This window comes from Gorilla gorilla, chromosome 10 (genome assembly GCF_029281585.2).
Source record: "Gorilla gorilla gorilla isolate KB3781 chromosome 10, NHGRI_mGorGor1-v2.1_pri, whole genome shotgun sequence".
Classification (NCBI taxonomy): Eukaryota; Metazoa; Chordata; class Mammalia; order Primates; family Hominidae; genus Gorilla; species Gorilla gorilla.
In genome coordinates this window covers 120639335-120654025 of record NC_073234.2, presented here as the reverse complement: position 1 = coordinate 120654025, position 14691 = coordinate 120639335, and the positions used below count along the sequence as shown (strand labels likewise).

The following is a 14691-nucleotide window of genomic DNA, read 5'->3' as shown; positions in this document are numbered from 1 at the left end:
AGGAGGTAGGCCAGTGTCCTCCCATCATCTGTGCCACGTCAGACCCAGTGGCTCTGCTCCTTAGGAATAAACCCTGAATCTTAAGCTTTAACTGAGCTTTAGAAATGTAAGGCAAGTTTTCTAGGCTGCCCACATCAGTGGTAGGAGGATAGTGGTAGAAAACCGCTGTGTAGCCAGAGATTAGAGGAATAAACAAGAGGAGAGGAAAATGAGCAGTACGGGCTGGTGAAAATGGCACAAAACAGGCCTCCCAGAGCATCGCAGCTCTTGAAGAGCAGTGTTTCCTAGGGTTTTCTGGGATACTTGGGTTTAGCTGTTCTTCTGTTACCATCCATCATTGCCAGCGAGTGTTCTAAGCCTGGTGGAATCTGACCTTGTCATATGCTGCTTCAGTCCCCACTGTGCTTCCAGTATGTGTGAGCCTGGGCCCCGGGGGCCTGCACACCTTCCCACTGCCTCATTCCCAGCCTGATATCACCTCCAAGCGCACAGCTCTTGCTCCAGCCACACTCCACTTCAGAGCTGTTCAGACAGGCAGTGCATTTCTTCCACGTGTTGGCGCCTCCTGGAAAGCTCGTCCCCATGGCTGACTCCTAGTTTGTCTTCAGAACATCTGTTCCCTGGAGACTGTCTGTCAGAGCCTCCCAACACAGCCAGTCTTTTTCTTTTGCAGTTCTCATCACACTTGTAACTATTTTTTTGATGCGTGCTTCCCTAAAAAGCCCCATGAGGACAGGGACTGTGCCCTTGTTGAATGTCTGGCACATTATTAATTGCTCACTACATTTCTTTATGGACTGAATGACCAGAAGGAGCAGTCATTTGTAAAGGGTTAAAAAATAAAATAACAAGCTTTAACCTTTTGATTTGTTTTGGTCTTGTTTTCCAAATGTCTGAACAAAACATTTTATTATTTGACAGGCACACACATATGCTTTCTTCTTCTTTTTTCTTTTAGCTACATACGGTGGAAAGGGATTTTTTTTTCTTTTATAATTTTTTTTTAGAGACAAGGTCTCACTCTGTCACCCAGGCTAGAATGCAGTGGCACAATGATGGCTTACTGCAGCCTCAACCTCCTGGGCTTAAGGGGTCCTCCCGCCTTAGCCTCCTAAATAGCTGGGACTACAGGTGCATGCCATCCTGCCTGGATAATTAAAAATGTTCTTATTTTGCAGAGATGGAGTTTTGCTGTGTTGCCTAGTCTGGTCTCAAACTCCTGGTCTCAAGTGATCTTCCTGCCTCAATCTCCCAAAGTACTAGGATTATAGGTGTGCACCACTGGACCCAGCCAATATTACTTTTTAAGGGATTCTCAGAGATGGCATTTTTCAGTGACTGTGTATACATTGGACTAATCTTACTTGCTTTTTCTCTTCTCTCCACAGAATGAGATGTGCCTGGCCACACAACAGCTTTCTAAGCAACTGCTGGCATATGAAAAACAGGTAACTTGGTATTTATGTGGCCTATGATGCTGCTGTGTTCAGGACTTTCTTAAGTGGAATTATCCAGAGGCATCCTTAGAGACCTAAATTATTTGTTTCATTTTCTTCATAGTTTTTTTGTCTTGTCTTTTCCCTTCCACTGATGTATTGAAATCAGTGATTATCCCACAGTCTTTATGAGGTATTCTAATTAGCCTCTAGAAGTAATTAACTGCCATTGAGGGTTCCGAGTCTCCAAGGAACTACAAGTGAATCAACATTAGCAATTCCAGGAAATAAACACTCAAATAAAGTCAAAAAATATGTTTGACAGAAAGGAATGGCCAGGGAGGGTCAGATGAGTGCACCCTGGGGGCAGGACAAAGGGGATAGCTGTGACTCCCTCTTCAGGTAGACACTTCTGACAGGACGTGCTCTTGGAGAAGAAAGGACGTCGGTGTGGAGGGTCGTGTTCTGCAGGTGATGCTTCGTGCTGAATTCCCTAGTATTCACTTAACACCTGCTTCTTTTATTCTTTGGTCTTAGAACTTTGCTCTTGGCAAAGGTGATGAAGAAGTAATTTCAACACTCCACTATTTTTCCAAAGTGGTGGATGAGGTAAGATAGCAACATAGAAAATTTGTATTTGATTCTTTCTTGAACTTTCTTTTGTTGTTATTTTGGCCCACTTTCCATTTTTAAATATCTACTTAAATATCTGAGAAGGTATCTCAACTTGTTGATCTTCCAAAGCTCCTTTCATAGGAGAGGTTGTACACTAACTATTAATGTTTGTTTCTGGTTTGAGGGGAATGGCTTCGATATATATGAAGAATAGACCAAAAGAAAGATTTCTGAGAATTTGGTTTCCAAAGGAGAGTATATTAGTTTCTCAGATTGCCATAGTAAATTACTATGAATATGTAGCTTCAAACAACAGAACTTTATCCCCTCCCAGTGTGCTGTAGGCCAGAAGGCTGAAGTCAAGGTGCTGGCAGGGCCACACTGCTTCCGTTGGCTCTGGGGAGAATCCTCGTGCATCTTTTGGCGGCTCCAGGTGTTCCTTGGCTGTGGCAGCATCACTCCAGTCTGGCTTTACATCCCCTCTACCCCCCATGTTTTTCCTCTTCTGTGTCTTCTCTTCTTACACAGGCACTTGGCATTGGATTTAGTGACAATCCAGGATGATGTCATTTCAGCATCCTTCATGACATCTGCAAAGACTCTTTTTTTCAAATAATCACATGTTCTGGGTGGTCATATCTTTTAGGGGAGGGGCACAGTTCAACCCACTACAAAGGGTTTATTTTTATATTTTTTTATTATTTTTTAATTTTGTAGGGATGGCCTCTTGCTTTGTTGCCCAGGCTGGCCTCAAACTGTGGCCTCAAAGGATCCTCCTGTCTAAGCCTCCCAAAGTGCTGGGGTTACAGACATGGGCCACCATGCCTAGCTTACTACAAAGGGTTTAATACAACTGTTCTTATAGCTATATTTTATAGTACATTTGGAGTATTTGTAAAAAACAAAACCAGGTATTATAGGAAAAGTGCATAAATTCTAATTGTAAAAAACATAAGAGCTCAGATGCTACTAGTGCTGGACAGAACTCTGCAAAATTAGGTAGATATAAATAGTTCCATCTTTTTTTGTTGTTTATAAGATGGAGTCTCGCTCTGTTTCCCAGGCTGGAGTGCAGTGGCGCAATCTCGGCTCACTGCAAGCTCCACCTCTCGGGTTCACACCATTCTCCTGGCTCAGCCTCCCGAGTAGCTGGGACTACGCCCGGCTAATTTTTTGTATTTTTAGTAGGGTTTCACCGTGTTAGCCAGGATGGTCTCGGTCTTCTGACCTTGTGATCCGCCCACCTCGGCATCCCAAAGTGCTGAGATTACAGGCATGAGCCACCGCGCCTGGCCAAATAGTTCCATCTTTTAAGGAGTTTGAATACTCAAAAAATCATGATAAAGAATAAACATAAAGGAGTGTGCAGATGCCGTTTAACTGACCAGTTGTTGATCTGCAGTTTACAAAATGAGAAACTAACATTCATATAAAACTGTACTGATTGCATTTTCGTTTATTCAACAAACCAGTTCAACAAGCCATTATTTATTCAACAAACATTTATTGATGACCTCGTATTTAGCAGACGCTGTTCTAGGCACTGGGGATGTAAAAGTGAACACGTCATATGATTTTTATTGGGCTTTGTCCTCTACCCTACTAAACAGTAGGAAAAAGACAAACTCATTCTCTTTCTATACTTTCAGCACTCAGCACACTTTGGTCACCAAAATGTGTGGGTTTTCCCCACATCAAGCAATTCTGTGACACTAACTGGCTGTCCTACAATTTAACTCAATTCCGACATATCTACCTGGAGATAGCCTCAGATCCCACAAGTTAAGGGCATGATCCCGCCGGACTACCCCCTCCCCCACACTTCAGATGCCAATTGCAAGTCTAGGCCTCTGGTACTTCTGACAAACGAGCTATAAACTAGGGGTTCCTGCAACATCCCCCTGGGATTTGATTATTTTCTAGAATGGCCCACAAATCAGGGAAACACTTAAATTTACCTTTATTATAAAGGATATTACAGAGGACACAGATGAACAGCCAGATGAAGTGATACATAGGGCAAGGTACAGGGGAGGCGGCGTGGAACTTCCATGCCCTCTCTGGGGACGTCACCCCTCTGGGCTCTGCCAGGTGTTTTAACGACCTGGAAGCTCTCCAAAGCCTGCAGTTCAGGTATTTTTATTGGCAGCTTCATCACATAGATGTGATCAACTTCCAGCTCTCTCCCATTCCTGGAAGATGGGGGCGGGGCTGAAAGCTCCAAGCTCATAATCGTGGTTTGGTGTTTCTGGTGACCGGCCCCTATCCTGGAGGCCACCAGGAGTTGCCTCATCAGAACAAAAGACACTCCCATCATCCAGGAAATTCCAAAGGATTAGGAACTCTGTGTCAGAAACTGGGGTCAAAGACCAAATATTATAACAAAATATGCTCCTAGCACTTCTATTGATCGGGAAATTACAAGGGTTTTCAGAGCTCTGTGCCAAGAACTGGGGGCAAAGACCAAATACATATTTTTTATTATATCATGATATCACACGCACTGTGTGGCTCTCTCTCAGATGTGTTGAAATGGATAAAAGATACATAGAAGATGTGATTATAGAGGAGCAAAAGTGATTTTTGGAAGGTTGGGGAAGAGTTTTCCTTAATTAACAGTAGAAAGATAACCCAGGGCGAGAAGCAATAGACTACACCCCTGAGTCACATGTTTGCTTGAGAAGAGAGTTGCTAAGGAAACGCGGTTAGTTGTCGAAACCCCAGAAGCAAGATTTCCAGTTTAAAATATTTACTTACAACCACGTTGTCATGGGCAGGAGTGATGATTGTTTTAGTAGGGAGTGAATAGTTCCCAAAGGATGGAAGTATGGTTTTTATTTTTTGAGACAGAGTTTTGCTCTTATTGCCCAGGCTGGAGTGCAATGGCACGATCCTGGCTTACGGCAACCTCTGCCTCCCGGGTTCAAGCAACTCTCCTGCCTCAGCCTTTCCAAGCAGCTGGGATTACAGGCATGCACCACCACGCCCGGCCAATTTTGTATTTTTAGTAGAGACGGGGTTTCTCCATGTTGGTCGGGCTGGTCTTGAACTCCTGACGTCAGGTGATCTGCCTGCCTCAGCCTCCCAAAGTGCTGAGATTACAGGTGTGAGCCACCACGCCCAACCGGAAGTGTGGTTGTTACAGGTAGTATCATGGCACCCTGGAAGAGTTAGCTCTGCAAGGAGTTTTCAAACAAACCTTTTGATGTAAAGACCCAGAGAGTGATAGCAGTTAGCCCAGGTGGGGCCTAAATCTGGGAAGAGGAGAGTAGCTGTTCTCTCTACCTGGGCCTAAACCAGGTTGAAAAAATTTTAAGGCAAGTTATTTGACTCAGAAATTACAGGAAAGTTCAACAAAAAGTAGAAATTTATGTGGCTTACATCTGATAGAATGCATTGGAATGAGATCTTCCATGTTATAAGTCACACAGAGATTTCCACACATGGTGATTTCCCTAAAAGCAGAGTTTCTGGACCACTTCCTTTGAGTGCACCTGAGACAGGATGTCATTGTCATTAGAATCCACTGATTGAAGACCGAGCATGTATGCCAGGCACTCTGCTCTGAGTGTGTCCTGTTCATGTCACTGTCTTGTCCTCACATGCCTTAGCCATGCAAGGAAGATGCTGTTGTCCCCATTTTCTATATGGTGATGCTAAAGTTGTGAGAGGTGGGTGCATGCCCCTTCCATTCTCCTGAGTGAAGGTGCTCTGGTCAGCAGTGATTATCCTGTACAACTCACAGCTCAAAAGCCCCATGTTAAAAGCTGATGACATAACCCCCTTAATTCTTGGGGAGAAAATGAGTAGCTGGGAAATGTACCATTTCTGTAGTGCATAACCATTGGAAAGACACTTAATCTTTCTGAGTTTTGGTTTCTCCGTCTTATATGGCATCAGCAAGGCCCACTTAATTGGGCTATTATATTGATTGAATTAAATGTCTCTCAAAGCGTCAAGCACAGAGCCTGTTAACTGTTAATGAAAAACAGTACCTTTCTTATAGAAGTTATTCTGGAAAAGTAGTCATCACATTCTGTTCTGAAGGCATTTACTGGCATGGCTGTCTTCCTGTGTTACCCCCAAATACAGCTGCCATGCTTTGACTTGGTTGAGCAATAGGGAAAGTGTTAGCAGCTTGCCCCGGTGCTTCCTTGCCTGGCAAATGGTTGACCTTAGGCAAGTCTTTAAGCTTATAAGAGTGGCCTCTGAAGCCACAGCCTCGAAGGACCAGATCTGTTGGGAGACGCGTGTGCAGAAGGTTGATGAATATGCGTGACTGCCAGCACTGCTAAAAGAAACTTTGCCACATGTTGAATCCAAAAATGATTGCTGGGTGATTTCCCCTTAGTCACCCAGCAGGAATCCCAAAATATCTGGAAGTCTGTGGTCTAGTGGGAAGATCCCTTCCACTGTATTCATTGCCAACGTCTAGATTCCCAAACATGTGAGCATAAAGGACAAATTCTGTATCCCAGGCTATGTAGTGGAAAGTAAACGAATCTTAGATCTCACCAGCCCCAGATTAAAAGCCCAGCTATGCTGTTTATTTGCCCTCTGGATTTGTAGAGCTATTTGCATGTCTGTAAAGTGGTGATGATAAATAATACCTAACTCACAGAATGGGTGAGAACTACTTAGTATTGAGCGTATAAAGCTGGCATGCAAAAAGTACTCAAAAATGCACTAATAGGGATAATTTTTATTTCTCCTAGATAATTTACAAAGATAGAATTTACTGAGTCCTTGAGGTAGAAGGGGAGAAAGAGTCAAGGGCTGTTAAAATCATCTGGTGAGGAGCATCACATCCAAATGCAGTTATCTTATTCTCAGGTCCTTTTCTAGACTAAAGGTCTGAAATCTGGCAGAGTTGTTTTGGTAGGAAGTATTCTTTTTTTTTTTTTTTTTTTTTGAGATGGAGTCTCGCTCTGTCACCCAGGCTGAACTGCAGTGGCACGATCTCGGCTCACTACAAGCTCCACCTCCCGGGTTCACACCATTCTCCTGCCTCAGCCTCCCGCATAGCTGGGACTACAGGCGCCCGCCACCATGCTGGCTAATTTTTTGTATTTTTAGTAGAGACAGGATTTCACTGTGCTAGCGAGGATGGTCTCGATCTCCTGACCTCATGATCCACCTGCCTCAGCCTCCCAAAGTGCTGGGATTACAGGCGTGAGCTACCACGCCCAGCCGTTAGGGAGTATTCTTTCTCCAAAGTCACTTCCAGGCCCATAGCTGACCGTGGTTTTCAGGCGAGTAGGCTTCCAGCAGGCCCATCTTTCAGGCGTGGCTTCAGCCTCCCTGGAGAGTGAGAGAGTCGAGCAGCCTGGCGAGGTCCTGAGCCATGACAGCACTGACAGCTGGCTGTGTTCTCTGCAGGCACATCCAGGCATTAGGATTCTCCAGTGGGGTGGGGCCCAGAGTGGGAACACAGAAGAAGCAGAGTCTGCCCAGTGAACAGGGTAACTGTGGGCCCAGACACTCTGTTAGCAAGCTTCATTGGTGCCCTGGTCAGTTAGAACCTTGCATTTCATTTTTCATGCTTCTAGGCCAATATCATTTACTGCTTTATGAAGGGTACTTACTTGCTGAGGAAGTCTGCCTGAGCTCTGTGACCACACGGAAGTGTTCAGTGTGATTCCTTGGTGAAATGAGACTATGTCAATAATAATAATGTATTTAATTTACTTGAATACCATTCTCTTTCTTTCAGCTTAATCTTCTCCATACAGAGCTGGCTAAACAGTTGGCAGACACAATGGTTCTACCTATCATACAATTCCGAGAAAAGGATCTCACAGGTAAAGTAACTGAGTTCAATGCCAGTTACCTTCAAAATATTGTGTAATGCATTTCATAATAATTCTTACTGCATTTCTTTCAATGTGTGGATCGCTGAGAAATGCCTTTCTTTTTGAGCAGTTCAATTCAGTGAACTTTTACTGACTTCCCACTATGTTCCCGGCTCACCTAAAGGAGATCACAGGCCAGTGAGAAGACAGGTGTGGAAACAGATCGTTGTAATGTCATTTGCTGAGGGTAGCAGGACAGAGACGCACAGGAGTAGAAACAGCACACAGAAAGGCGTGCTAGGGACGGCTTCCTGAAGAAGGTGATCTCTGAGCTGGGTTTTGAAAAATGACATTAAGGCTGTGTTCCAGATTAGGGGACATTTGTAAAGTCATGCTGTTCTTGGGGGAACCGTGAATGCTTTGGAATGGAAAGCGGGGGCTTGGAGAAAGGGGAAGACGGGATAGGAACCATGCTTTCTCTGTGCTAGACTCTGGGGATGCAGCTGTGAACGATGGATGGGGACTGCTCTTATGGAACTACCAGTTAGTGAGTAAGGGAATCTGTGAGTCAGTCAGAAAACTTAGTTGTCCTTTTGGACTAATTTTGGTTCTTCAACTAAAATAAAGCGTTAGGACAATTTTATATTTCTTAGAAATCAAAGTAGTCACAAAATGCACATAAAAAAGCATGAATAATCTTGAAAAAACTTAGCTGATGTTAGAAAAGGGACTCCACATTTTCTAGTCCTATTCTCTCTTCATTGGAAGTATTTATTACTTAGAGTTTAAGAATTACATTTTCTAGAACACTGATATAAACAAGTTGCTGGCCCCAAAAAAGCCTAAACCTGAATGCTATAAGATCTGGTCAGTATATTACTTACTCTTTAAAAATATATCACTTTAAGCTTTTTTTGCGGCGGGGGTTGGGGCGGAGAAGGTTGCAGTAAATCTAAAGACAAGTCTTAAAGGTAAAGATTGGCCGGGCGCAGTGGCTCATGCCTGTAATCCCAGCACTTCGGGAGGCTGAGGCGGGCGGATCACGAGGTCAGGAGATCGAGACCATCCTGGCTAACACGGTGAAACCTCGTCTCTACTAAAACTATAAAAAATTAGCCGGGCATGGTGGCGCATGCCTGTAGTCCCAGCTACTCGGGAGGCTGAGGCAGGAGAATCGCTTGAACCCGGGAGGTGGAGGTTGCAGTGAGCCGAGATCACGCCACTGCATTTCAGCCCAGGCGACAGAGCGAGACTCCATCTCAAAAAAAAAAAAAGGGTGAAGATTTTCCTCCCTTGCTTTGAGATCCCCTGTGTTGGTGTCACCTGAGGCTAAGGAACAAGGATAGAACTGGCATAAACTCTACCTAAGGTCAGTTTGGCAGCACTAAAACTTAATAAATAAAAAATAACAAGTAATACCTCCATTTGCTTGCATAAAGGGAAACCTTGATTAAACAAAGCAGGAATTTTAGTGCTTTTTAGTGTTGCTCATCTGTCATTGCATAGGAAGCTAAAACATGCTTGCCTCAGTCATCTGCTGATGATTCTGTCCTCACTGAATGCCTTAGTGGGTGCATTTTTTTGAAGGGTTTTCTCTAAATAAAATCATTAGAAGTGAACGGGATGTCATTTTAAAAACAAACTCCAAGTCCGTTTGAAAGAAAATAATCATCTCCTAAGACCTATGTTGTCAGATTTATGTCTTTCAGGTTTGCTTATGGGAGGCAGAACTAGAATAGAGAGTGCCCAGCAGCATTAATGACAGTGGCCTCCATTAATCCAGAGTGACCCCAAATGTGGATGAGTAGTATTTGCCCAGGATGGTGATTTTTTTAAGTGGAATAAAACTGCTCGTTAGTAGTAAGAAGGAATCTTCTTAGTATCTTTGAAAAAGGTTAAACATCCTTTTCTGATGCCATCAGGACCTCACTTTGAAGTATTTGGCCCCAGGTCATACCTGAGTCAACATCAGACCAAATTAGAATCTGATCTCCCCTCTGCCTAGACAGTGGTGTTTTATCTTACGTTTCTCGGCCTTTATTCACTCACCAACACAAGTACATAATCTGAATGAAGAGAACGCAAGAGATATTAAGGAAACTACTTAAAATTGATAAGTAAAGAAACCTAAAACTTGACTCCAACAAGAAGTAAAAGATGGGAGAGAGAAAGAAAAATGCAGGCAGGAAAGGGCAGAAAGTAGCCTGATACCAAAAGAGTATGAATAACGCGAAGAGCATTTAAAAGCTGGAGGCAGTTTGGAGGCAAATTGAAAACTAGTATAACCAACATAGATGTGAATGGCTTTGCTTTGTTTGATAAAATGAAAATGGATTGTTTTAGAATTGTAGAAAGTGTCACTTTTAGGTATCAATCGTTGTGTTTTTAAGTTTCTAACCTTGGACGGTCACTGCTCTCAATGATCTTTTTGGATTTTTGGTCTTGGGCTTGGTTCAGCCATCTCTGTGCATGATGGGTGTGGCACTCACTCGGAGTAATAGTTATTGGTGTTGGCTTGTCGCAACTACAGTATGCTAGATTGTGTCACGTTTTTCATTAATACAAGCACCGCGTATTCCTTTGTCCAGGGATGACTCCAGTAAGTCAGATATTAAAATGGCAACACAGGAAGCTTCTAGGTTCTGGGTGTAGAAAGATGTATTAAGACACTCTATTTGGAGGCTGAGGCATCAGAACTTAAGTTTATACTCCAGGTCTCCATGAAAAGTACCTGTCCACCACACTGTCCGGCCCACCTCCCCGGCGTGCCCTCTCCCTCACAGACCCTCAGCGCTATGTGGAGAGGCAGGGCTGCTCAGGCCATCAGGGTCACTGGGTGTGGGGCATGGTTGAAGCCGTATGTTCCAGTGAGCCCGGGTCCCAGCCTCTGGGCCAGCCTGTGAGAGCCAGGGACTGAGGGTGCAGGGGCTTCCCTTGCACGCATATTCTCTTATTTTCAGGGGAAAGTGCAGAGCTCTGGGTTGGCATGTTTTATTTTTCATTGCTCTAAGATGGTCCCTTTTCTCCTTTTCAGAAGTAAGCACTTTAAAGGATCTATTTGGACTCGCTAGCAATGGTAGGCACCTTCTCCATTCCTGGTGTGTGGGTGTGTGGGCTTACTGTGGCGGGGAGGAGACCCCCAATGAATGTTCTTCCCTTTCGACCCTGACCCCCCTGGGTGTTCAGATGTCTGTTTATTTTTAGAGCATGACCTCTCAATGGCAAAATACAGCAGGCTGCCTAAGAAAAAGGAGAATGAGAAGGTAAGAATACTTTACATGTTGTTTTTCACTTCATTTACATAAAGGCCTTTCATGCCTTCCTCTTGTGAATTTATGGCATGAAAGGGTGCGTGGTTATTTTTTTTTTTTTAACTATACATGGACTTTTAAAATTGTTCATTCCAAATCTTATAAGTAGACCTCCACTTCTCTATTCTGTCTTTTCAAACTGGTTTATTAAACACCAGCTTAGAGCCATTGTAAGATTATGATCACACAGGGGTTTTAACTTCAGCTTGCTGCCTCGTCTGACTCATTTATCACCCAGGTCACTTGAACTCCTTGCCCCAAGTGTTGACTCTGATTCTTTAACCCATGCTTTCTAGGACCTTCGCTACTCTAGATAATATTGACTATTTTCATGCATATAACTTTTTACTTCTGTTACATGATTTCCTTGGGCTAAATTATTTCCTTGGCATACAGTCTTATGAGTGAACTAGAATGTCTGCAGCCTTCTTCAGTACATGCTGCCATATTGTTGTCCTGAAGGACTGTAGGACTTTGCACTGCTCCCAGGAGGGTACAGGCTTCACCTCACTGCGGCCTCATGAGCACTGAGATGCTGTTTCTTGCATATTTTTAATTTGGATTTTTTAGAAAGTTGAAGTGCAGCCTTATCTGTGTTTTGTTATATTTGTCACAAAAATGGTTATAATGCATAAACACACATTTTGAAGCGCACGCTTTTGCAGAATTGTCACGTACAGTAGACAACTTGAAGTTTTCCTTTCACCTTTTAACCAGGTGAAGACCGAAGTTGGAAAAGAGGTGGCCGCGGCCCGGCGGAAGCAGCACCTCTCCTCCCTTCAGTACTACTGTGCCCTCAACGCGCTGCAGTACAGAAAGCAAATGGCCATGATGGAGCCCATGATAGGCTTTGCCCATGGACAGGTAGGGGATTCCCTCCCTGAGGGCTGAAACCTAAGCTAGCTGTGGCGTTCTGCTGAGAGGGCACGCAGGAGACACTGAAGCATCGTCGTAGAAAGAAACATAAATGCACAATCTCCCTGGCAACTTTGTGGGATTCAGCACTTGGACAGCTTCCAGTTGAGCTGGGTCATCTTCAGCTGGACATGCATTGGCCTCGAGTTAGGCCATATGTTCAGGAAATGAGGCCTGGGTCCCAAGCCTCTCTTGGGGAAGAGCCTGTGTGGCCCTTTTTTTCTAATCCAAATGAAAGCCAGCTGGGTGCAGTCCTCCTAGAAGCAGCTACCACTGGGGTTGGGATAGCTCGCCTGTCACGCAGGATTCCCGGCACTCCTTGCTGCCTGTAGTAAGGCCCCCCCTCTGCTGGCTCCTCAGGTGCACCTCTCCTAGGTGATCCCAGCACCTTAACATCTGGGCATGGGGAAACGTTGCCAGTGCTTTATGAGGTCTCCTTTATTTATTGGGTTTCTATCCTCCTATTTAATGGTTGGCTGAATATTTGTCTTAAGAGAGGCTCTACTTTAAGGATGGGGAGTTGACTGTAGTGGCACCAGTGCGGCGGAGACAAGAGTGACCGTGAGTGTGAGGCTGATGGCACCACCCCCTCACTTTCCACCCCATCCTGCGTTTGCCCCACTCACATTGTCTCCAAAGCCATCCTTTGGCCCGTGAGAAAGGCACCCAGGAATCTTCTCTCAGTTGACAATCTAGGAACAGAAGGGGATGCAAGGAAGCAAAATGTTATTAAGAAAAAGTCACCAACTTAAAAATACCTGATATATGAACATCTAATACTTCTATAATACATTTTTAAGGCACATATATTAAAAAACAAAAACTTCACGTCAGTGTCATTCAACAAAAAGGGGAATGAGAGAGGAGCTTTAACCCATTTCCTGTTTAGAGAAAAAAAGTGCAGCTCACTGCCAGAACAGTACTCTCAGGGCAAATGGGAAATGGGTTCGGAAGATATCCAAGCTCAGTTGTCTTCCTTCTTAATCTAGTTGTTAGGTTGTTGAATGGTGAGTTCACTGAAGTCAGCCTGTGCCTTTGGAAGTGATACTTAAATAGAGCGATAAAGTCTTTCTGTGTCTTCTGAGTGAAGTAGCACCACCCAGCTGTGGGCGTCATCAGTCCTCAGCAGATCTTGGGAGCTGTCCAGGTGCTTATGATGGGCACTTGTGCACACAGGTGTGCAGTAACTCATACTGTTGCCCTCCCCTCTCCTGCAGGCAGTATCGCAGCTGGCAGATGGCCTTGCCATATTAGAGAATGCCGGGGCTCTCTTTGTTCTCTTTAGTTAACTCCTCCTGGATTGACGCCATCCCTCTGGGGCCGTAGCCTTGCTCAGTCAGAGGCCTAGGGTCAGGAAGGGTCTCAGATCTAGCATCTTGGAAGGATGATCAGCTCTGGTCCTGATCGGTCAGTGCTGTAGAACTTGTTTGATAAGAGGGTGTCCTGCAAGGCCTACAGGACAAGCTTGACACCAGCTGGTTTCATTCTCATTCATGGCCAAGGACTACCTCACTGCTCCCAGCCTGGACTCTCTTAAGTGAGTGCTCTGGCCACAGAGGGAGAAGAGGAGCTGTGGGTACCATAGCACACATGTAGCCCCAGTTCTGGGGGAACAGCAGAGCACACCGTCATTATTCGGTGGCAGGAGCATCATTGTTGAGAGCTGAGAATGGCATCTTTCATTTTTCATATCCAGATTTCAAGACACAGGACCAAGTAGGCCCTTTCCCTATGCATCATTTTTAAATGCTGATGGAAACAATAGCTCCTTCTAGACAAGTTTGTTGCCTGGCACCGTGGAGTGATCTTCTGGATGATTCAGAAGCATTAGCTGTCCTCCTGCCTCATCCGACCTTGGCAATCAGGGTTTATTGAGCCCCAGCCTCTGTGAGCTGATGGTTCCATGAACATAGCACTTCCTGCTGCTCACTAAGGCAGTTGTGGTGGAGACTCATCAGGCTTCTCGGCACCACCCACCTTTGTGGAGGTGTGGGGACTCCATTCCTGCCTTCTCCAGCCCTTGAAGTCATGTTCGGTCCTCATGCCTGCAAACTGAGGCTCTGTAATCAGTGCGCAGGTTTTTGAGAACGGAACAGTGACCTCCAGTGTTATATTGACGGGACAGGCTGTGATGCAGCTGTAGAGCCAGTGTCTTACCTGCCTTCCGTTCATCCATTCGCCCACTTTTCTTAGGGATTATGTGAGCCCCTGCCCTAAGGAGATTACAGAATAGCAGAGGAGCTAAGACATGGCCTAGGAGTCTAAATTCCAAAGGAGTTCAGGGAGGGGAAGGAGAGGGAGGCCACCATGACATTGTGCCATTAGAAATGCAGAGTGCTGATTTAACAAATTAATGATATTAAATGATTAATACTCATTTTGATATTTAACACTTCAGAAGTTCCAAATGGCATTTCCAGTGGTGATCTCTGTATGATTTAAAGATCATGGGGCCAGAACAGTCCCCTGCATGTATCACCTGGGTTAGGATGACCACAATCATCCGTTTTTAACCTGTGATAACTAAGCACATTAGAATACATGCTTTCCCAGGGAATCTGGGGAATAGATGCAAAGCCGTCAGAACTATGCTGAGAATACCTGCTAGCCTCTTCAGGGTCA

The 14691-nt window shown here is 44.7% G+C and overlaps 1 protein-coding gene across 2 annotated transcripts in view; it reads left to right on the top strand.

Moving 5' to 3' along the window:
• APPL2 (adaptor protein, phosphotyrosine interacting with PH domain and leucine zipper 2) overlaps positions 1-14691 on the top strand; it is a 62975-nt gene that overhangs the window by 17136 nt on the left and 31148 nt on the right. Inside the window, exons 3-8 of one of the 2 annotated variants that reach the window (XM_004053800.5) lie at positions 1389-1448; positions 1974-2045; positions 7765-7852; positions 10878-10919; positions 11048-11106; positions 11872-12018. In XM_004053800.5, the coding sequence (XP_004053848.3) occupies positions 1389-1448; positions 1974-2045; positions 7765-7852; positions 10878-10919; positions 11048-11106; positions 11872-12018 (468 nt within the window). Of the gene's footprint in view, positions 1-1388; positions 1449-1973; positions 2046-7764; positions 7853-10877; positions 10920-11029; positions 11107-11871; positions 12019-14691 lie in introns of both variants that reach the window. The other variant, XM_004053802.5, reaches the window with a different exon arrangement.